The sequence below is a fragment of the Oncorhynchus masou genome, unplaced genomic scaffold (assembly GCF_036934945.1).
Source record: "Oncorhynchus masou masou isolate Uvic2021 unplaced genomic scaffold, UVic_Omas_1.1 unplaced_scaffold_969, whole genome shotgun sequence".
Lineage (NCBI taxonomy): Eukaryota > Metazoa > Chordata > Actinopteri > Salmoniformes > Salmonidae > Oncorhynchus > Oncorhynchus masou.
This window is the reverse complement of record NW_027016195.1, coordinates 90,151-115,596: the sequence shown is the minus strand read 5'-3', so window position 1 is coordinate 115,596 and position 25,446 is coordinate 90,151. Positions and strand designations below refer to the sequence as shown.

Below are 25,446 nucleotides of genomic sequence, written 5' to 3'. Positions count from 1 at the left end.
TGTCCAGACCCCGCGCCTGCACTCCCTCCCAGACCACTTCCGAGATGCCCACTACAGGCGCCGGACTCCCTGCCTTTCTGACCTCCTCGTACAGGTGCCTGTGATCTAAACCTACTCGGACAACTTCAACCTCAGGGTGCGCACGCAGCCACTTGGCCGCATGACCAAAGTGCCACGGCAGCTGTTCCGCCCGAGGACCCATGTTAGACCACACCATTACGCTTCTCGCCTGATACAAGAAGAACACCCGCAGGAGATAACCGGATGGGTGTATCACTGGATGAGCAAGCTCCGTTAACAAGAAAGAAACAAACATTGTGTCCAGCTTGAGGGGGAAATGTGGTACCCCTCTACCTCCCTCCCCGATGGGACAGATCATGCATGCCCTGGCGACCCACTCGCACCTGCCACTCCACATAAACTGAAACACAAGCCTCACTAGAGGCCTCCTCAGACAAGCCGGCAATGGGTAGATGTACGCCAAAAACAAAAGAGACGGCAACACATCCACCTTTAGGACCAGGACTTTGCCCACAAAAGACAAATACCTAGCCTTCCACATTGCTAGCTTCCTCTGTACCACTGCGATACGCATTTTCCAGTTCAGTGTCGCTGAGCCGGAGGTCTCAAAATGGACCCCGAGAATCCTCAGGGCCCCCTCACAGAGAGATAACCCCCCAGGCACATCCGTTCTACCGCGCCATCTTCCGAAAAACTTAACGGAAGACTTTGCATGGTTCAGAACTGCTCCCGACGCTCGGGTGAAATCCCCAAAGATGGCAAGGGACCTTGTCAGGCACGAGTCCTTGCACAGCAGCAAGGAAGTGTCGTCGGCGTACTGCGTCAACTTAACACGCAGCCCACAACTTCCAGGGATCAACAAGCCTTCCACCCCTGTGTCTGCCCTAATGGCAGCCCCCAGAGGCTCCATGTACAGAACGAAGAGGAGAGCCGAGAGTGGGCACCCCTGCCTGACCCCAGACGAGAGGTCAAAAACGTCACCCAAGTGACTATTTACACTAACTCGGCACCCCGCTCCGACATATAATGTTCGAATCCATCCTATGAACTTCTCCCCAAATCCTAATCGACCTAACACTCTGAATAAAAAGGATCTATTCACGCGATCAAAGGCTTTCGCCTGATCTAGCGCTGCTACCATTAAAGGCAGTCCTCTATCTTCAACCCAAGCGATGGAGTCCCTGATTAACTGTAGGTTCCATCTAATAGAGCGGCCCTCTACCCCGCACGTCTGATCCTCATGGACGACGTAGGGAAGGGCTGTGCGCAACCGGTCTGATAAAACCTTTGCAAGTAGCTTGTAATCTACACACAGCATGGTCAACAGCCGCCAGTTGCCATGGTCTGTTACTTCCCCCTTAAAAGTGACAGCACACCAACAGCCATTGATCCCCCCGGGACCCCCGTCTCAAGGATGGCCTTCAAGACTTCGAGGACCACTGGTCCAAGTATACCCCAAAACTTGAGATAAAACTCAGCCGGCAGCCCATCCATCCCAGGCACCTTCCCTTTGCCCATCCTTCTAAGAGCGCTCTCAACCTCTTCTAGTGAAATCTGGGCCTCCATCACTTCTCTAATGTCCTCCGGCAACCGCCTGGACAAGTGTTCTAAAAACACATTTCCCTGCTCTATATCTATTTCCCTTTCCTTAAATAAACCTTGGAAATGATCAGTTGTCACCCTGACCATATCCTCTGGTTCTCTAACTATACTACCATTTTCTTCCCTAACGCCATGCATTACCTTCCTACTCTGTCTGGCCCTAACCAACTTAAAGAACATAGCAGAACAAGTCTCATTATGTTCTAGAAAGCCACTATGCGCACGCTCCAGGAAAGCTTGAGCCTTCCGCTCCTGCAACTCCCTGAGCTGCGCCTTTAGGGTTGCGGATCTCTCCCAGTCAAACGACTCGCCGAGGTTGCCAGCCTCGTATTCGAGTTCAATTAACCTTTGGATATGATCCACCTCCCTCCTCTCCTCCCTTTTTTCCCTCTTGCAATACCCTATTATAAAAGCCCTAATCCTCACCTTAACTAATTCCCACCACTCAAACACTCCCTCGCACATGGACCGGAGGCCTTCAAGCCTCCAAAAGAAACCATAAAACCCGTCAACAAAAGCCTGCTCCTCCAGCACATCCCGATCTAACTTCCAGTACCCCCTACCAAAGAGGCATACTGGCGACCCCACCTGCAGGAGCACCCCGTCGTGATCCGAAAAGAAAACAGGCAACAGCCGCCCAGACAACTTACCCAAAGACCTGGGCACAAAAATATAGTTGAGCCCCCCTGGAGTTGCGCCATGTAGGACCAGCCATTTTCGGAGTAGTGTGCAGACCACCATCTACCAGACCATGGCAAGCCATTAGCCCGGCAATGGCGCCTGCACTGCTATCCCCCCCTATTCCTAAATCTGTATTAAAATCCCCCCCTATCACTAATTTCCTATTTGTGACACACAGGGGCGTCAGACAGTCCACCATCTCCCTCCTGTCTGCCACCACCTGTGGCCCATACACCACCACTAATCTAAATTTACAATCCCTTATCGTGACATCCACCCCTATAACCCTCCCCTGCATTACCACAAAAGAATCCTCCACTTTTACCTCCCTGTGCCCACACAAAATCCCTACCCCCGATGAGTGCACCCCCCCAATTCCCCAAACCAACTCCCCCTTGTCCCACTCCCTCTTAAATCTACTAACATCCCCTCCATCCCTCAGGTGAACCTCCTGTAAAAAACAAAAATCAAACCCCACACCCTCCAAATAACTAAAAACCGCCCTCCTCTTAACAGAATCCCTTAAACCCCTTACATTTAAACTAACAAAAGTAAAATTAGACCCCATGAAAAAAATAAAACATGTAATACACTCAAATTCTAAACCCAGACAGAAAAAAAACAAAATCAGGAGACTCACCCGATGCTCCCCTGCTCCATATCTACCGGTGAGAACACCATCCGTATTCCCGACATCCCCCCCTCTTCCTCCATCTCACCAACCCAGGATGCAGGAATAGTGTTTGGCACTGGGGTGCCCTGCACCCTGGGTCTACCCCCACAATCCTCCCCCTCCCCAGTGCTGCAGCTGGATTGGAAAAAAATTGGGGAAGCCCCAAACAAACTCCCCACCTCCTCCTGTACCCAGTCCTGAGTCTTGTTAAGTGTGTCCCCACCCAACAGAAGTTGAGGGCCTGGGGAAACCAGCAGCAACCCAGAAGTTTCTCCCACCCCCATCACTCTCTTGGCCATCCCCTCCCTCTCACTGTCGGCCAATCGCACCCTCCTCTTCATTCTCTTCTTTGGTGATGGCGGCCTCTTCTTCCCCCATCCCCCGCTCCTGCTCCCCCCCCAGCCGCAGACGCATATGACCTCTGACGAGCCGGGCACCCTCGCCACAGGTGTGCTGACGAGCCACACACGTGGCACGCCTTAGGCTTGTCACAATCCCTCGCCTCGTGATCCTCAGATCCACAAAATCTGCATTTTCTCATGCTGCACGAGGCGAAAATGTGTCCGTAGGCCATACAGCGCCTGCAAAATGGGGGCTGACGTGCATAAAACAACGTCCCCCTGTCAGCCCCTAGGGAGAATATAGCAGGAGGATGGAGGTAGCCACCATGTCCCTTTGGGTCCTCCTTGAGGAGGGCCTGGAAGCCTCTCCTCCCATTCCAAAACCCAAGGGAGTCTTTGAGGTGCCTAGCTGAGGAGACGTTATCCATGTACCTCCCCAGAAAGGCCCTCACCTCTTCATCTTTAACGTATGGGTTGTAAATGTTGACAGTTACAACCCTAAAGTTATTCTTCGCCAGGCTTGTTATTTCGTAGTGGCTCATCGGCCACTCACCTCCCACTGCTCTTGCCTTTCTCAGGATATCATCGTGTTAAACAATGCTACCTTATATAATGTTACTTACCCTACATTATTCATCTCATATGCATACGTATATACTGTACTCTATATCATCGACTGCATCCTTATGTAATACATGTATCACTAGCCACTTTAACTATGCCACTTTGTTTACATACTCATCTCACATGTATATACTGTACTCGATACCATCTACTGTATCTTGCCTATGCTGCTCTGTATCATCACTCATTCATATATCCTTATGTACATATTCTTTATCCCCTTACACTGTGTATAAGACAGTAGATTAGGAATTGTTAGTTAGATTACTTGTTGGTTATTACTGCATTGTCGGAACTAGAAGCACAAGCATTTCGCTACACTCGCATTAACATCTGCTAACCATGTGTATGTGACAAATAAATTTGATTTGATTTTGATTTGATCTGTTTCTCCTCTGTATATAGTGCCACGTCGTATGCTCCCTCCAACGAGTTGCCTTGGAAACAAAACACGTCCTTCACCGTCAGCTTTAGAATCCCCATCAATATTATCCTTCCAAAAGTTTCCCGTCCTAAAGGCTCCAACTCCTTTTCCTTCCAAGCAAACCGAATCGTGTTGGCCAGCCAATCCCGGGGACCGACCGTGTTGATGTATTTTGCACCATCTCCGCAAGGAGAATGGCGCTCGTTCTCTTGTCTTCCAAAACAAGGAAAAAAGAAAAACCAAAGTGACTGAGCCTATACTGGTGCAACAAACACAGAGACAGGAACAATCACCCACAAACACACAGTGAAACCCAGGCTACCTAAATATGGTTCCCAATCAGAGACAACGATAATCACCTGACTCTGATTGAGAACCGCCTCAGGCAGCCATAGACCAATCTGTACACCCCACACAACCCCAAGACGAAACACACTACAAATAAACCCATGTCACACCCTGGCCTGACTCAATAAATGAAGATAACATAATAAATATAGACCAGGGCGTGACAGCTTCGTTTCCAAGGTGGCAGGTGACAGAGTAGTACAGTGTGAGGATGAGACAGTGTCGCATTCAATACATTAAGTAGCAGGCAGCCTCTCCTCAGAAGGTACATTAATTATACTAGTAGTTATACTAACTAACTATGTCTGATGTTACCCAGAGATCTACTAACTCTCTCTGTCTAATGTTACCCAGAGATCTACTAACTCTCTCTGTCTAATGTTACCCAGAGATCTACTAACTCTCTCTGTCTAATCTTACCCAGAGATCTACTAACTAACTATGTCTAATCTTACCCAGAGATCTACTAACTCTCTCTGTCTAATGTTCCCCAGAGATCTACTAACTCTCTATGTCTAATGTTACCCAGAGCTCTACTAACTCTCTCTGTCTAATGTTACCCAGAGATCTACTAACTCTCTCTGTCTAATGTTCCCCAGAGATCTACTAACTCTCTATGTCTAATGTTACCCAGAGCTCTACTAACTCTCTCTGTCTAATCTTACCCAGAGATCTACTAACTCTCTCTCTGTATAATGTTACCCAGAGAACTACTAACTCTCTCTGTCTAATGTTACCAAGAGATCTACTAACTCTCTATGTCTAATGTTACCCAGAGATCTACTAACTCTCTCTGTCTAATGTTACCCAGAGATCTACTAACTCTCTCTGTCTAATGTTACCAAGAGATCTACTAACTCTCTATGTCTAATGTTACCCAGAGATCTACTAACTCTCTATGTCTAATGTTACCCAGAGATCTACTAACTCTCTATGTCTGATGTTACCCAGAGATCTACTAACTCTCTCTGTCTAATGTTACCCAGAGATCTACTAACTCTCTCTGTCTAATGTTACCCAGAGATCTACTAACTCTCTCTGTCTAATGTTACCCAGAGATCTACTAACTCTCTCTGTCTAATGTTACCCAGAGCTCTACTAACTCTCTCTGTCTAATGTTACCCAGAGCTCTACTAACTCTCTCTGTCTAATCTTACCCAGAGCTCTACTAACTCTCTCTGTATAATGTTACCCAGAGATCTACTAACTCTCTCTGTCTAATGTTACCCAGAGATCTACTAACTAACTCTGTCTAATGTTACCCAGAGCTCTACTAACTCTATCTGTCTGTCTAATGTTACCCAGAGCTCTACTCGGTCTCTCTTTCTGTCTAATGTTCCCCAGAGATCTACTAACTCTCTCTGTATAATGTTACCCAGAGATCTACTAACTCTGTCTAATGTTAACCAGAGCTGAAATAACTATCTCTCTCTCCCTCTCCCTCTCCCTCTCCCTCTTACCCTCTACTCTCTCTCTCTCTTAACCAGAGCTGAAATAACTCTCTCCTCCTCTCTCTCTCTCTCTCTCTCTCTCTCTCTCCCTCTCCCTCTCCCTCTCCCCCCTCCTCTCCTTGCACTCTCTCCCTCCTTCCCTCTCACCATCCCCCCCCTCCACACTTTATTGAGTCCCTGTAGTTGTGTTTCAGAATCCCCCTCCATCTCAGGTTTGACTTCAACACAACAAGCGGTGTAATAATGTCCTTCCTAGAGAAACTCCTCAGCTGCCTCACTCAATTTGTTGCTCACAGGTGGCCTGTGATGTGGTAAACAAAATCCAGATGGATGGAAGTGATACCGAACCACCAGGCAGCTTTAAAGTGGTTAGAATTCACAATCCTGGGAGTTCCATTTGACGATAGGATTCCCACATACATTCTAGAACTAGAAACTGTATTTTTTTCCTTACATGTTAAACAGCTTTACATGGGTATCTATTTTTCATAGTTCAAGTCTATGTAATCAATGTAGTGTAGGTGTCAGTCGTGCCTGATTTTCCTTTTTCTCTCTAATCGACTCAAACAGTGGGGAGATGACCTCTTGTGAGTGAAGATAATGATCATTTGCATTTATATTAGAAACCTGCTGTGTAAGTGGTGCTTTGTGGCGATGAGGCAAACTCTTCATCATCATAGGTTTAATGTACCTCACACAGACCCCTGAAGGACTGGGGAAAACGCATGCACGCACACACACACACACACGCACACACACGCACACACACGCACGCACACACACGCACGCACACACACGCACACTGAAGTACTCTGGCACACTGTTGGACCACAACACATCAGTCACAGAGTGGAATGTGTGGGAATATTTGATTATTTTACAGAGATGATGGTTATATTAACCTGACAATGTTAAGTCAGAACATTGTGTCTCGATGACGAGCGTGTGCCTATCTGTAATGTCAGTCATGAAATGTGTGAACATGGTTGAAGGACATGGGTTATTTGCGCTCGAGGCTGTCTTGTTCATTTTAATGGTTCAAACAGAATGTTCTAGCGATTCTGTATGCTGCGGAGTCTTTGAAGAACAGCATGCTTGGAGACGCCTGTAAAGTGCTCTCTCTTTAGCTAGCTGCTGCCTGTTCACGGGAATAGATTGGGACAGCACATCATGCATTGGCTTTTAATGTATTTTGCATTATCCTATTCGTAATATACCCTGAGAACACTTTATGACAAATGCTAAAATTGTTATGCATTATATGGCCTATGCATTACAGTCAGATGTATTACGACTGTATGGCAATAAACCAGTCCATTCTGAGTTCAGTGGATTGGTTTACAGTCATTCAGAGGAGCCTGATTATTCTGCCCAATAAGTCACGCCACTACCCACTTCCCCTCGCTCCCTCTCTTCCCCTCGCTCCCTCTCTTCCCCTCGCTCCCTCTCTTCCCCTCGTTGCCTCTCTTCCCCTCGCTCCCTCTCTTCCCCTCGCTCCCTCTCTTCCCCTCGTTCCCTCTCTTCCCCTCGTTCCCTCTCTTCCCCTCGTTCCCTCTCTTCCCCTCGTTCCCTCTCTTCCCCTCGCTCCCTCTCTTCCCCTCGCTCCCTCTCTTCCCCTCGCTCCCTCTCTTCCCCTCGTTCCCTCATCTCTCTCTACCTCCCCTGCTCGAGCCTCATCTCTCTCTACCTCCCCTGCTAGAGTCTCATCTCTCTCTACCTCCCCTGCTCGAGCCTCATCTCTCTCTACCTCCCCTGCTAGAGCCTCATCTCTCTCTACCTCCCCTGCTCGAGCCTCACCTCTCTCTACCTCCCCTGCTAGAGCCTCATCTCTGTCTACCTTCCCTGTTAGAGCCTCATCTCTCTCTACCTTCCCTGTTAGAGCCTCATCTCTCTCTACCTCCCCTGCTAGAGCCTCATCTCTCTCTACCTCCCCTGCTAGAGCCTCATCTCTCTCTACCTTCCCTGTTAGAGCCTCATCTCTCTCCACCTCCCCTGTTAGAGCATCATCTCTCTCTACCTCCCCTGCTAGAGCCTCATCTCTCTCTACCTCCCCTGCTAGAGCCTCATCTCTCTCTACCTCCCCTGCCAGAGCCTCATCTCTCTCTACCTCCCCTGCCAAAGCCTCATCTCTCTCTACCTCCCCTGCTAGAGCCTCATCTCTCTCTACCTCCCCTGCTAGAGCCTCATCTCTCTCTACCTCCTCTCCCTCGCACTTTATCAGCTCCAGTTAATAAAGTAGCTTTTCTGCTTTAGGTCTATACGGAATGGGTCTAGTTGTCGGGTCCGTTTGGAGTGGGTCTCTATATTTAAAAAATGTATTTCTGCCTATGGGTCCGGATGGGAAATCCCCAGATCCATTTGGACCCGTGAAGACCTATAATATATAGTACAGTATATGCATTGGTTAAAGCTCAATGTTAAATTCAAATCTCCATTCCATCATATCTAAGCCAATATTACACAAATATCAATGAAAATGTGCAAATCAAGTTGATTGCAGGTACACAACACACTCCTCCTCGCCTCTCATCATGAGCCGCCCGGCCGTTTCCCGGGAACCACATACCGGATTGTTAACAAGGTCGTTAGCATTAGAAAAACAAGAAAATGTCTTGCCCTGACCTCACTCCATATCTAGACATTGGATAAGAACAAGACTACAGCATCAATGAAGTGATCATTGGTCTTGCCAATACCTTTGTAGGTCGCAACAGTTTTGATTAAATGTATAATTTATCACTCTCACATTCTATTTTCCATCCATTAAGAAACAACGATGTGCTATCTTTTTGTAGCATTTCTGACAACGCTAACATCTTTTCTGCTGAATATCAGAGTTCTAAAACTGGACCAAAGCACTTGGTCCGGTTTCGCTAGTCACTAGCGCAGCAACAACGCTAGTAACGAGCTAACACCAGTCAGATGAGAGGCAAGCTACAAGCAAAGCTACAAACAAATGATGATTTGAGAAGGTTTGAATCCTAAGCAACCTGCGTACACATTGTTTGAAGTACAATAGACCAAAATAGCTACTGTAGTAGGTCAAAGTTGTGTGCTGGAAAACCTTGGTAGAGCATGGGTGAAGTAGACATTGGGGTGCTCATGTGAATTTCCTTTCTTTTCGGCTTCAGACCAATGCCTACTTCTCATTTAAATCGTAGTTGTTTTTTGATGCAGTATATGGGTCTGATATTCACGATACGTATGGATACAATATTCCTATGGCTCAATACAGCGCTAATAGATGGGTTATTAGGCACAAAAAATATAGGTTTTTATCTTCCTATGTGTCAAACTATCACTAATAGTCTCTGGTTATTCTCTATGGCCTAGCTGACACAAACAATAGAGGTTTTTATCTTCCTGTGTGTCAAACTATCACTAATAGTCTCTGGTTATTCTCTATGGTCTAGAAGAAAAGAAACGCACACCTATAAAGACGAGGTGCTGGCTAGCGGAGTAGAAACTTGAAAATAAAAATAAAAGAGAGCCGCACACTCTTGGAGCTCAGATGCAAAAATTTAATACCAACGTTTCGACAGCCAAGCTGTCTTCATCAGGGTATAATCACAAACACTGCGGGATGACTCGTTTATATAGTGTCAAAGGACACAGGTGTCTGTAATCATGGCCAGGAGTGGCCTAATATCATTGGTTAATAATCAAATATTAAAATGTCATACAAAGAACAGCATACAAACAAATGGATAGCATACGATCATAGATTAATTTGACTATACAAGTTTACACACAATTACAATGGCAAAGTCACAATAATCACAAGAATGGCTTCAGATCAAAGTCTAAGTTGAGACCGAAGGGCGCAATGGTCTTTAAATTAAAGATCCAGGCAGCCTCTCGTTTTAACAATAAATTATCAAGGTCACCCCCTCTCCTAGGGAGGGTGACATGTTCGATGCCAATATAACGCAGAGACGAAATCGAGTGGCCTGCCTCCAAGAAGTGGGCCGCAACTGGATAAGTCAAGTTTTTACACCTAATGGTGCTACGGTGCTCTGAGATACGTACTTTTCTCTATGGTCTAGCTGATACATGCAGTAGAGGTTTCTATCTTATGTCTTGACAATGAGTTGAACGTTTTAAAAGCATTATGTTGATGTACTGAACACTATTTGAATGGCGTTGATTGACTGTACGGGAAAAAGGTAACAGTTAAATATGTAGCACTTACTCTGCAGTTCCCCAGCTCCTCGACTGAAAGGATAATGGTGCCACATTTCTTCCCAGGGATACCACTACAAAACAGAGAGAGAGAGAGAGAGATAAAAGCTCCATCCTGTACTCATTACATTTAGTGTTGACATGACCATGCATTATAATGGGACTTCCACCTTTCGTCTTTTCTCTGTGAACCCTCCACATTCAGGAACCAAACAGCAATGGGGAGCACTGTCTCTTATAAACTCCCTAAAACTCCCTAAAAGTGCGCCGCAATCTGTCTTGATGTTTTCTTTCATGAACAGTAGGATTTGTTCCCAGCCCACAGTAGAATTAGACTGTTCCCAGCCCACAGTAGAACTAGACTGTTCCCAGCCCACAGTAGAACTAGACTGTTCCCAGCCAACAGTAGAACTAGACTGTTCCCAGCCCACAGTAGAACTAGACTGTTCCCAGCCCACAGTAGAACTAGACTGTTCCCAGCCCACAGTAGAACTAGACTGTTCCCAGCTCACAGTAGAATTAGACTGTTCCCAGCTCACAGTAGAATTAGACTGTTCCCAGCCAACAGTAGAACTAGACTGTTCCCAGCCCACAGTAGAACTAGACTGTTCCCAGCTCACAGTAGAATTAGACTGTTCCCAGCTCACAGTAGAATTAGACTGTTCCCAGCTCACAGTAGAATTAGACTGTTCCCAGCTCACAGTAGAATTAGACTGTTCCCAGCCCACAGTAGAACTAGACTGTTCCCAGCCCACAGTAGAACTAGACTGTTCCCAGCCCACAGTAGAACTAGACTGTTCCCAGCTCACAGTAGAATTAGACTGTTCCCAGCTCACAGTAGAATTAGACTGTTCCCAGCCCACAGTAGAACTAGACTGTTCCCAGCTCACAGTAGAATTAGACTGTTCCCAGCTCACAGTAGAATTAGACTGTTCCCAGTCTACAGTAGAACTAGACTGTTCCCAGCCCACAGTAGAACTAGACTGTTCCCAGCTCACAGTAGAATTAGACTGTTCCCAGCTCACAGTAGAACTAGACTGTTCCCAGCTCACAGTAGAATTAGACTGTTCCCAGCTCACAGTAGAATTAGACTGTTCCCAGCCCACAGTAGAACTAGACTGTTCCCAGCCCACAGTAGAACTCGACTGTTCCCAGACTACAGTGTATTCTCCTGTTCCCAGACTACAGTGTATTCTCCTGTTCCCAGACTACAGTGTATTCTCCTGTTCCCAGACGACAGTGTATTCTCCTGTTCCCAGACGACAGTGTATTCTCCTGTTCCCAGACTACAGTGTATTCTCCTGTTCCCAGACTACAGTGTATTCTTCTGTTGCCAGACAGGAGAATACAGCAGCTGGTTGTGGCATCGCATGGGGAGGTGTAACACATACTGCACAGTGATGGCTGGTGGCCTGCAATACGAGGCAGACACACACACACACGCACACACACACAGACACAGACACAGACACAGACACACACACACACACACACACACACACACACACACACACACACACACACACACACACACACACACACACACACACACACACACACACACACACACACACACACACAGAGAGAGGGAGAAGCACACACACCAGGATGTTCATGTAGAAACGCCAAACAAACACTGTTGACCTCTCCTCCATCTCTCCAATGGCTGCCAATCTAATTCAGACAGACCAACAACAGCAGGGCTCAGGAGTGTCCAGCAAATGCTATTTCAACTGGATACTGGTGTGTGTGGGGGGGGGGTTGGTTTGCATCTATTGCCATCCAATCACCAAGGCTCTCAGCTTTCACTGTGACTAGATGAGTTCAATGGGTTGAAAAAGGTCCAAACCACCAACACTGTGTTGGCCACAGAGAGGAGGAGGAGAAGGACAGGGTATCAACTATCCTGTCGCACATGGGTGTGCGTCCCAAATGACACCCTATTCCCTATGTAATGCACTACTTTAGACTTTTGACCAGAGCCCCTTAAAGGGAATATGGTGCCATTTGGGATGCAAGGAATGCATCTCCTGTCTGCTTCTGACAAGGCTGTCTATCCTCCCAGACACAAGGCTGTCTATCCTCCCAGACACAAGGCTGTCCATCCTCCCACACATAAGGCTGTCTATCCTCCCAGACACAAGGCTGTCCATCCTCCCAGACACAAGGCTGTCCATCCTCCCAGACACAAGGCTGTCTATCCTCCCAGACACAAGGCTGTCCATCCTCCCAGACACAAGGCTGTCTATCCTCCCAGACACAAGGCTGCCCATCCTCCCAGACACAAGGCTGTCCATCCTCCCAGACACAAGGCTGTCCATCCTCCCAGACACAAGGCTGTCTATCCTCCCAGACACAAGGCTGCCCATCCTCCCAGACACAAGGCTGCCCATCCTCCCAGACACAAGGCTGTCTATCCTCCCAGACACAAGGCTGTCCATCCTCCCAGACACAAGGCTGTCCATCCTCCCAGACACAAGGCTGTCCATCCTCCCAGACACAAGGCTGTCCATCCTCCCAGACACAAGGCTGTCCATCCTTCCAGACACAAGGCTGTCCATCCTCCCAGACACAAGGCTGTCCATCCTCCCATACATAAGGCTGTCCATCCTCCCAGACACAAGGCTGTCCATCCTCCCACACATAAGGCTGTCCATCCTCCCAGACACAAGGCTGTCCATCCTCCCAGACACAAGGCTGTCCATCCTCCCAGACACAAGGCTGTCCATCCTCCCACACACAAGGCTGTCCATCCTCCCAGACACAAGGCTGTCCATCCTCCCACACATAAGGCTGTCTATCCTTCCAGACACAAGGCTGTCCATCCTCCCACACATAAGGCTGTCTATCCTTCCAGACACAAGGCTGTCCATCCTCCCAGACACAAGGCTGTCCATCCTCCCACACATAAGGCTGTCCATCCTCCCACACATAAGGCTGTCCATCCTCCCAGACACAAGGCTGTCCATCCTCCCAGACACAAGGCTGTCCATCCTCCCAGACACAAGGCTGTCCATCCTCCCACACATAAGGCTGTCCATCCTCCCACACATAAGGCTGTCCATCCTCCCAGACACAAGGCTGTCCATCCTCCCAGACACAAGGCTGTCCATCCTCCCAGACACAAGGCTGTCTATCCTCCCAGACACAAGGCTGTCTATCCTCCCAGACACAAGGCTGTCCATCCTCCCACACATAAGGCTGTCTATCCTTCCAGACACAAGGCTGTCCATCCTCCCAGACACAAGGCTGTCCATCCTTCCAGACACAAGGCTGTCTATCCTTCCAGACACAAGGCTGTCCATCCTCCCAGACACAAGGCTGTCCATCCTCCCAGACACAAGGCTGTCTATCCTCCCAGACACAAGGCTGTCTATCCTCCCAGACACAAGGCTGTCCATCCTCCCAGACACAAGGCTGTCCATCCTCCCAGACACAAGGCTGTCCATCCTCCCAGACACAAGGCTGTCCATCCTCCCAGACAAACAGAGAAGGATGTGGGTCGTAGTGGGCTCCTGGCTGGAAGCCCCTAGCAGGACACACACACACACACACACACACACACACACACACACACACACACACACACACACACACACACACACACTCTCTCTAGAGGGAGGCTTATGATTAGAAGGTCAATCTTGTAGCAGAACTCCCGTCCAGCTGTGACAGATGATCTTAGCTGAGTGACGGCTCCGTCTGATGGTGCGTTCTGTAGCCTTACCTGGGTTCAAATAGTATTTGTTTCCTTTCAAATACTTTAGCTGTGCTCAAATTAGCTTTGCATGGAACCAATGGAAAAGTCCCCAAAGTGTAAAACCTTGCCTCGTCTGGCACTCCAGAATCAAACCTAGGATAAGTGAAGTCAGATGATGAAATAGAAAAAGGCCATGAACACAGACAAGGACATTTAGATACATGGAGGGAGGACAACTCCTCTACTCCTCCTTCTCTTATCTGTCTGTACAGTAGTACTCCCCCTATCACGACAAGATGTACTTACTCTAGTCTTCCTTAGGAAAGCATCAGACCTGTCAGACTAACATAATTCAAGCTTTATCCACACTGGGACCTGGTTACTAGGGAGATTTATCCACACTGGGACCGGGTTACTAGGGAGATTTATCCACACTGGGACCGGGTTACTAGGGAAATTTATCCACACTGGGACCTGGTTACTAGGGAGATTTATCCACACTGGGACCGGGTTACTAGGGAGATTTATCCACACTGGGACCGGGTTACTAGGGAGCTTTATCCACGCTGGGACTGGGTTACTAGGGAGCTTTATCCACACTGGGACCGGGTTACTAGGGAGATTTATCCACACTGGGACCGGGTTACTAGGGAGCTTTATCCACACTGGGACCGGGTTACTAGGGAGATTTATCCACACTGGGACTGGGTTACTAGGGAGCTTTATCCACACTGGGACCGGGTTACTAGGGAGATTTATCCACACTGGGACCGGGTTACTAGGGAAATCTATCCACACTGGGACCGGGTTACTAGGGAGCTTTATCCACACTGGGACCGGGTTACTAGGGAGCTTTATCCACACTGGGACCGGGTTACTAGGGAGATTTATCCACACTGGGACCGGGTTACTAGGGAGAAAACAGAGTTAAACAGAAAGGCAGTACATAAACTTGTCCAATGAGAAGGCAGATTTTTAAAGACAGGTTTTCGTTTTCCTCCCTTACTCTCTCTCAGAGGACCCAATCTCAAATGGTAGTGTGTTCAAGGTTTAAAAAGACTTCTAGAGTTTGTAATTTCCACCTTAAAATGTCAGACTTGATTTACCATAATGAAAAAATATATCAAACCTTACCAAAAATGTCCATTAATTATAATCCAAACAAAGAATTCATATTTCCTGTTGCTGCAGGGTTATCTTCCTGCTCTGAGAAGCAGGAGAGTCATACTGCATGTACTGTATGGTGGTAGGGTGGGTGATGGATACCTTAAACTGACATCTTTCAATCAGGCATATTACATTATTGAACGCAGTGGTTAAATCCAAGAGGTGTTGAGGTATGAGATCACCACCATATTGAGCCAGGGCGGGGTTGGGTAGGGTAGGGTATGTGTGTATGTGCGCGAGTGGGTGCATGCGTGTGTGTGTGTGTGTGATGGGGGGGGGCTAGAGTTAGAGGCTGACTAGGTACATAGTTAAGTAAATTCAATCTCTATTGGCATGGGACACATATATTTACATTACCGAAGCAAGTGAAATAAACCAACAAAGGTGAGAAGAAACAAATGTAACAACATTAATCTCCCTCCCTCTCTCTTGCCGTCTCTCTCTCTCTCTCTCTCTCTCTATCATTCATTAATTACATTGGGAGGATTGTTGGTATTTATTAAGGATGCCCATTAGTTCCTGCCAAGGCAGCAGCAGGAGTCAGCTTTACTTTTTTATCTTTAGTTACCAGGAATAGTCCAGCTCTTGTAGTACTGTGGAATTTCCATGTAGTCATGGCTCTATGTAGTTACCTGATGGCTCTATGAATAGAGTTCCATGTAGTCACTGTAGTACTCTGGAATATTCCATGTAGTACTGTGGAATAGAGTTCCATGTAGTCATGGCTCTATGTAGTACTGTGGAATAGAGTTCCATGTAGTCATGGGCTCTATGTAGTACTGTGGAATAGAGTTCCATGTAGTCATGGCTCTATGTAGTACTGTGGAATAGAGTTCCATGTAGTCATGGCTCTATGTAGTACTGTGGAATAGAGTTCCATGTAGTCATGGCTCTATGTAGTACTGTGGAATAGAGTTCCATGTAGTCATGGCTCTATGTAGTACTGTGGAATAGAGTTCCATGTAGTCATGGCTCTATGTAGTACTGTGGTAGTCATGGCTCTATGTAGTACTGTGGGTATGAGTTCCATGGAGTCATGCCTCTATGTAGTACTGTGGAATAGAGTTCTGTGTCATGCTCTATAGTTGTGGAATACATGTAGTCATGGCTCTATGTAGCTGTGGAATAGGGTTCATGTAGTCATGTCAAGTACTGTGCTCCCATAGTCTGTTCTGAACTTGGGGATTGTGGAGAGACCTCTGGTGGCATGTCTTGTGGGGTATGCATGGGTGTCTGAGCTGTTTGCTCGTAGTTTAAACAGACAGCTCAGTGCATTCAGCTTGTCAACACTTCTTACAAAAACAAGTGGTGATGAAGTCAATTAATTTGAGCCAGGAGATTACATGTATATTATTAATGTTATCTCTGTGTACATTAAAGGGCCAGCCGTGCTGCCCTGTTCTGATCCAATTGTAATTTTCCTAAGTCCCTCTTTGTGGCACCTGGCCACACTACTGAACAGTAATCTTGGTGTGACAAGACCAGGGCCCGTAGGACCTGCCTTGTTGATAGTGTTGTTGAGAAGGTAGAAACTAGGGCCTATAGGACCTGCCTGGTTGATAGTGTTGTTGAGAAGGTAGAAACTAGGGCCTGCCTTGTTGATAGTGTTGTTGAGAAGGTAGAAACTAGGTCCTATAGGACCTGCCTTGTTGATAGTGTTGTTGAGAAGGTAGAAACTAGGGGCTGTAGGACCTGCCTGGTTGATAGTGTTGTTTAGAAGGTAGAAACTAGGGCCTGTAGGACCTGCCTTGTTGATAGTGTTGTTGAGAAGGTAGAAACTAGGTCCTATAGGACCTGCCTTGTTGATAGTGTTGTTGAGAAGGTAGAAACTAGGGCCTGTAGGACCTGCCTTGTTGATAGTGTTGTCGAGAAGGTAGAAACTAGGTCCTATAGGACCTGCCTTGTTGATAGTGTTGTTGAGAAGGTAGAAACTAGGGCCTGTAGGACCTGCCTGGTTGATAGTGTTGTTTAGAAGGTAGAAACTAGGGCCTGTAGGACCTGCCTTGTTGATAGTGTTCTTGAGAAGGTAGAAACTAGGGCCTGTAGGACCTGCCTTGTTGATAGTGTTGTTGAGAAGGTAGAAACTAGGGCCTGTAGGACCTGCCTTGTTGATAGTGTTGTTGAGAAGGTAGAAATTAGGGCCTGTAGGACCTGCCTTGTTGATAGTGTTGTTGAGAAGGTAGAAACTAGGGCCTGTAGGACCTGCCTTGTTGATAGTGTTGTTTAGAAGGCAGAGCAGTGCTTTATTATGGACAGACTTCTCCCGGTCTTAGCTACTGTTATATCAATATGTTTTGACCATGACAGTTTACAATGCAGGATTACTCCAAGGAGTTTAGTCTCCTCAACTTCATCAATCTCCACATTATTCATTGCAAGATTTAGTTGAGAATTAGGGTTTAGTGAATGATTCGTACCAAATACGATGCTTTCAGTTTATGAAATATTTAAGAATAACTTATTTCTTGCCACACGTTCTGAAACTGACTGCAGCTCTTTGTTAAGTGTTGCAGTGACATCACTTGCTGCAGTAGCTGACGTGTTTAGTGTTTTTTATTTATTTATTTAACCTTTATTTAACCAGGTAGGCCAGTTGAGAACACCTTTATTTAACCAGGTAGGCCAGTTGAGAACACCTTTATTTAACCAGGTAGGCCAGTTGAGAACAAGTTCTCATTTACAACTGCGACCTGGCCAAGATAAAGCAAAGTAGTTCAAACATACAACGACACAGAGTTACACAAGGAGTAAAACAAACATACAGTCAATAATACAGTGGAAACAAGTCGATATACAATGTGAGCAAATGAGGTGAGATAAGGAGGTAAAGGCAAAATAAAGGGCCATGGTGGCAAAGTAAATGCAAAATAGAAATAAAAATAATGGGGTGAAAAGGAGCAAAATAAATAAATAAAATAAAATAAATACAGTAAGGAAAGAGGTAGTTGTTTGGGCTAAATTATAGGTGGGCTATGTACAGGTGCAGTAATATGTGAGCTGCTCTGACAGCTGGTGCTTAAAGCTAGTGAGGGAGATGAGTGTTTCCAGTTTCAGAGATTTTTGTAGTTCGTTCCAGTCATTGGCAGCAGAGAACTGGAAGGAGAGGCGGCAAAAGAAATAATTGGTTTTGGGGTGACCAGAGAGATATACCTGCTGGAGCGCGTGCTACAGGTGGGTGATGCTATGGTGACCAGCGAGCTGAGATAAGGGGGACTTTACCTAGCAGGATCTTGTAGATGACATGGAGCCAGTGGGTTTGGCGACGAGTATGAAGCGAGGGCCAGCCAACGAGAGCATACAGGTCGCAATGGTGGGTAGTATATGGGGCTTTGGTGACAAAATGGATGGCACTGTGATAGACTGCATCCAATTTGTTGAGAAGGGTATTGGAGGCTATTTTGTAAATGAAATTGCCAAAGTCGAGGATTGGTAGGATGGTCAGTTTTACAAGGGTATGTTTGACAGCATGAGTGAAGGATGCTTTGTTGCGAAATAGGAAGCCAATTCTAGATTTAACTTTGGATTGGAGATGTTTGATGTGGGTCTGGAAGGAGAGTTTACAGTCTAACCAGACACCTAGGTATTTGTAGTTGTCCAGAGTAGTGATGTTGGACAGGCGGTCAGGTGGAGGCAGCAATCGGTTGAAGAGCATGCATTTAGTTTTACTTGTATTTAAGAGCAATTGGAGGCCACGGAAGGAGAGTTGTAAGGCATTGAAGCTCGCCTAGAGGGTTGTTAACACAGTGTCCAAAGAAGGGCCAGAAGTATATAGAATGATGTTGCCTGCGTAGAGGAGGATCAGAGACTCACCAGCAGCAAGAGCGACATAATTGATGTATACAGAGAAGAGAGTCAGTCCAAGAATTGAACCCTGTGGAACCCCCATAGAGACTGCCAGAGGTCCGGATAGCAGACCCTCCAATTTGACACACTGAACTCTATCAGAGAAGTAGTTGGTGAACCAGGCGAGGCAATCATTTGAGAAACCAAGGCTGTCGAGTCTGCCGATGAGGATGTGGTGATTGACAGAGTCGAAAGCCTTGGTTAGATCAATGAATACGGCAGCACAATATTGTTTCTTATCGATGGCGGTTAAGATATCATTTAGGACCTTGAGCGTGGCTGAGGTGCACCCATGACCAGCTCTGAAACCAGATTGCATAGCAGAGAGGGTATGGTGAGATTTGAAATGGACGGTAATCTGTTTGTTGACTTGGCTTTCGAAGACCTTAGAAAGACAGGGTAGGATAGATATAGGTCTGTAGCAGTTTGGGTCAAGTGTGTCCCCTCCTTTGAAGAGGGGGATGACCAGAGCTGCTTTCCAATCTTTGGGAATCTCAGACGACACAAAAGAGAAGTTGAACAGGCTAGTAATAGGGGTGACAACAATTTTGGCAGATAATTTTAGAAAGAAAGGGTCCAGATTGTCAAGCCCGTGTGATTTGTAGGGGTCCAGATTTTGCAGCTCTTTCAGAACATCAGCTGACTGGATTTGGGAGAAGGAGAAATGGGGAAGGCTTGGGCGAGTTGCTGTGGGGGGTGCAGTGCTGTTGACCGGGGTAGGGGTAGCCAGGTGGAAAGCATGGCCAGCCGTAGAAAAATGCTTATTGAAATTCTCAATTATAGTGGATTTATCAGTGGTGACAGTGTTTCCTATCTTCAGTGCAGTGGGCAGCTGGGAGGAGGTGTTCTTATTCTCCATGGACTTTACAGTGTCCCAGAACGTTTTTGAGTTAGTGTTGCAGGAAGCAAATTCCTGCATGAAAAAGCTAGCCTTGGCTTTTCTATCTGCCTGTGTATAATGGTTTCTAGCTTCCCTGAAAAGCTGCATATCACGGGGGGCTGTTCGATGCTAATGCAGAAGGCCATAGGATGTTTTTGTGTTGGTTAAGGGCAGTCAGGTCTGGGGAGAACCAAAGGCTATATCTGTTCCTGGTTCTAAATTTTGAATAGGGCATGCTTATTTAAGATGGTTAGGAAGGCATTTAAAAAAATAACCAGGCATCCTCTACTGACGGGATGAGATGAATATCCTTCCAAGATACCCCGGCCATGGTCGATTAGAAAAGCCTGCTCGCTGAAGTGTTTCAGGGAGCGTTTGACAGTGATGAGTTGAGGTCGTTTGACTGCTGACTCATTACGGATGCAGACAATGAGGCAGTGATCGCTGAGATCTTGGTTGAAGACAGCAGAGGTGTATTTAGAGGGCAAGTTGGTTAGAATGATATCTATGAGGGTGCCCGTGTTTACGGCTTTGGGGAGGTACCTGGTAGGTTCATAGATCATTTGTGTGAGATTGAGGGCATCAAGCTTAGATTGTAGGATGGCTCGGGTGTTAAGCATGTTCCAGTTTAGGTCGCCTAGCAGCACGAGCTCTGAAGATAGATGGGGGGCAATCAGTTCACATATGGTGTCCAGAGCACAGCTGGGGGCAGAGGGTGGTCTATAGCAGGTGGCAACAGTGAGAGACTTGTTTTTTGAGAGGTGGATTTTTAAAAGTAGAAGTTCAAATTGTTTGGGTACTGACCTGGATAGTAGGACAGAACTCTGCAGGCTATCTTTGCAGTAGATTGCAACACCGCCCCCTTTGGCAGTTCTATCTTGTCTGAAAATGTTGCAGTTTGGGATGGAAATTTCAGAATTTTTGGTGTTCTTCCTAAGCCACGATTCAGACACAGCTAGAACATCCGGGTTGGCAGAGTGTACTAAAGCAGTGAATAAAACAAACTTAGGGAGGACGCTTCTAATGTTAACATGCATGAAACCAAGGCTATTACGTTTACAGAAGTCATCAAAAGAGAGCGCCTGGGGGATGGGAGTGGAGCTAGGCACTGCAGGGCCTGTATTCATCTCTACATCACCAGAGGAAAAGAGGAGGAGTAGGATAAGGGTATGGCTAAAAGCAATGAGAATTGGTCATCTAGAACGTCTGGAACAGAGAGTAAAAGGAGGTTTCTGGGGGCGATAAAATAGCTTCAAGGTATAATGTACAGACAACGGTATGGTAGGATGTGAATACAGTGGAGGTAAACCTAGGTATTGAGTGATGATGAGAGAGATATTGTCTCTTGAAACCAGGAGGTGTCATCGCATGTGTGGGTGGTGGAACTAATAGGTTGGATAAGGTATAGTGAGCAGGATGTGTTTAGTGTTGAGTCATCAGCAAACGGTTGAAAAAAAGTAAAAGGGGCCTAAACAGCTGCCCTGGCGTATGCCTGACTCTTACTTGGATTATGTTGGCAAGGCTTCCATTAAAGAACACCCTCTGTTAGACAGGTAACTCTCAATCCACAGTATAGCAGGGGATGTAAAGACATAACACATCAGTTTTACCAGCAGCAGATTATAATCAATAATGTCAAAAGCTGCACTGAAGTCTGACAAAACAGCTACCACAATATTTTTTATTATCAATTATTTCTCTCAGAAAAACATCAGTTATTTGTGCAAGTGCCGTACATGTTGAATGCCCTTCCCTATAAGTGAGCTGAAAACAGCACTGTATCTGATCAAAAGTTTACTATGGGTTGGTTACAGGCTGATTTGGTTGGATGTTTGAGACAGTAAAGGGTGCTTTTCTATTCTTGGGTAGTGTAATGACTTTTACTTCCCTCCAGGCCTGAGGGTACACACTTTCTAGTAGGCTTAGATTGAAGAGATGGCTAATAGGAGTGGCAATATCATCTACTATCATCCTCAATATCATCCACTATCATCCTCAATGTCATCCACTATCATCCTCAATGTCATCCACTATCATCCTCAATGTCATCCACTATCATCCTCAATATCATCCTCAATATCATCCACTATCATCCTCAATATCATCCACTATCATCCTCAATATCATCCACTATCATCCTCAATATCATCCACTATCATCCTCAATGTCATCCACTATCATCCTCAATGTCATCCACTATCATACTCAATATCATCCACGATCATCCTCAATATCATCCACTATCATCCTCAATATCATCCACTATCATCCTCAATATCATCCACTATCATCCACTATCATCCTCAATGTCATCCACTATCATCCTCAATGTCATCCACTATCATCCACTATCATCCTCAATATCATCCACTATCATCCTCAATATCATCCACTATCATCCTCAATGTCATCCACTATCATCCTCAATATCATCCTCAATATCATCCACTATCATCCACTATCATCCTCAATGTCATCCACTATCATCGTCAATATCATCCACTATCATCCTCAATATCATCCACTATCATCCTCAATGTCATCCACTATCATCCTCAATGTCATCCACTATCATCCTCAATGTCATCCACTATCATCCTCAATATCATCCACTATCATCCTCAATATCATCCACGATCATCCTCAATATCATCCACTATCATCCTCAATATCATCCACTATCATCCACTATCATCCTCAATGTCATCCACTATCATCCTCAATGTCATCCACTATCATCCACTATCATCCTCAATATCATCCACTATCATCCTCAATATCATCCACTATCATCCACTATCATCCTCAATGTCATCCACTATCATCCTCAATGTCATCCACTATCATCCTCAATGTCATCCACTATCATCCTCAATATCATCCACTATCATCCTCAATATCATCTACTATCATCCTCAATATCATTCACTATCATCCACTATCATCCTCAATGTCATCCACTATCATCCTCAATGTCATCCACTATCATCCACTATCATCCTCAATATCATCCACTATCATCCTCAATATCATCCACTATCATCCACTATCATCCTCAATGTCATCCACTATCATCCTCAATGTCATCCACTATCATCCTCAATGTCATCCACTATCATCCTCAATATCATCCACTATCATCCTCAATATCATCCACTATCATCCACTATCATCCTCAATGTCATCCACTATCATCCTCAATATCATCCACTATCATCCTCAATGTCATCCACTATCATCCTCAATGTCATCCACTATCATCCACTATCATCCTCAATATCATCCACTATCATCCTCAATATCATCCACTATCATCCTCAATGTCATCCACTATCATCCTCAATGTCATCCACTATCATCCTCAATATCATCCTCAATATCATCCACTATCATCCTCAATATCATCCACTATCATCCTCAATATCATCCACTATCATCCTCAATATCATCCACTATCATCCTCAGTCATTGTCATCAATCCACAGGGATTTTACCGTTTTCTTCTCAGTCGTGTTCTTAATGGGTGCATGCTTATTAGTAATTGGAATATGTAATTTCATAAATATGTTAAGTGATGTGTCTGTTTGCTCCTCATTGCACACCACGAACCAACAAATATTATTTACATCATCAACATAGGAGTCACTACAAAACGTATTGTATGACCTCTTATACACTATATTATGATCACTACATTTGATGGAGTTGGATACTGCTTTGGACCAGCAGAAGTACAGATGTGATCAATACATGTTGATGATTTCATTCCTGTGCTGTTTGTAAATAACCTGGTAGGTTGACTGATAACCTGAACCAGGATGCAGGCACTGTTAACAGTTTGAAGCTTTTTCTTGAGTGGGCAGCTTGATGAAAGCCAGTCAGTATTTAAATCACCCCTGAAAATATACCTCTGTTGATATCACATACATTATGAAGCCTTCGTGTTCTCCAGAAACTGACTGTTTATTCTCCACCGTGTCACAAACACCTCAGTACTACATCGAGCTAGCAGCTGTTTGTGGCATCGCATGGAGAGGTGTAACACATACTACACAGTGATGGCTGGTGGCCTGCAAGAAGTGGCAGGCGCACACACACACACACACACACACACACACACACACACACACACACACATACACACACACTAAGGTGAACTTCCGACTTGACTGTACATACACACACACACACACACACACACACACACACACACACACACACACACACACACACACACACACACACACACACACACACACACACACACACACACACACACACGTGGCCTGTGAGAAGAGAACAGGCCTTCACACAGCATTTATTAATTCCCAGGCTGCCTCTGCTTGTGTGTGTGTGTGTGTGTGTGTGTGTGTGTGTGTACAGTCAAGTCGGAAGTTCACCTTAGCCAAATACATTTCCACTAATTTCTTCACAATTCCTGACATTTAAACCTAATAAAAAATCCCTGTCTTAGGTCAGTTGGGATCACCACTTTATTTTAAGAATGTGAAATGTCAGAATAATAGTAGAGAGAATTATTTATTTCAGCTTTTATTTCTTTCACCACATTCCCAGTGGGTCAGAAGTTTACATACACTCAAATAGTATTTGGTAGCATTGCCTTGAAATTGTTTAACTTGGGTCAAACTTTTCAGGTAGCCTTCCACAAGCTTCCCACAATAAGTTGGGTGAATTTTGGCCCATTCCTCCTGACAGAGCTGGTGTAACTGAGTCAGGTTAGTAGGCCTCCTTGCTCGCACACATTTTTTCAGTTCTGCCCGCAAATATTCTATAGGTTTGAGCTCAGGGCTTTGTGTTGGCCACTCCAATAGCTTGACTTTGTTGTCCTTAAGCCATTTTGTCACAACTTTGGGAGTATGCTTGGGGTCATTGTCCATTTGGAAGACCCATTTATGACCAAGCTTTATTAACTTCCTGACTGATGTCTTGAGATGCTGCTTCAATGTATCCACATAATTTTCCTCCCTCATGATGCCATCTATTTTGTGAAGTGCACCAGTCCCTCCTGCAGCAAAGCACCCCCCACAACATGATGCTGCCACCCCCGTGCTTCACGGTTGGGATGGTGTTCTTCGGCTTGCAAGCCTCCCTCTTTTTCCTCCAAACATAACAATGATCATTATGGCCAAACAATTCTATTTTTGTTTCATCAGATCAGACCTTTTCTCCAAAAAGTACGATGTTTGTCCCCATGTGCAGTTTCAATCCATAGTCTGTCTTTTTTATGGTATTTTTGGAGCAGTGGCTTCTTCCTTGCTGAGTGGCCTTTCAGGTTATGTCAACTCGTTTTACTGTTGGTATAGATACTTTTGTACCCGTTTCCTCCAGCATCTTTACAAGGTCTTTTGCTGTTGTTCTGGGATTGATTTGCACATTTTGCACCAAAAGTACTCCTGCGACATTCTAATGACATGCCCAGGCCAGCGTAGTTGGTGTTGGGTGACCATGGCCTCCATACTCTTGCAGTTGATCTTAGCAAGTATTTCTG

At 45.7% G+C, this 25,446-nt stretch overlaps 1 protein-coding gene across 1 annotated transcript in view; it reads right to left on the bottom strand.

Annotated features, from left to right (window-relative positions):
- The window catches only part of LOC135538462 (copine-5-like), an 80,617-nt gene that overhangs the window by 15,288 nt on the left and 39,883 nt on the right, over positions 1–25,446 (bottom strand). Inside the window, exon 5 of the mRNA XM_064964354.1 lies at positions 10,358–10,421. Within this exon, the coding sequence (XP_064820426.1) occupies positions 10,358–10,421 (64 nt within the window). The remainder of the gene's footprint in view (positions 1–10,357; positions 10,422–25,446) is intronic.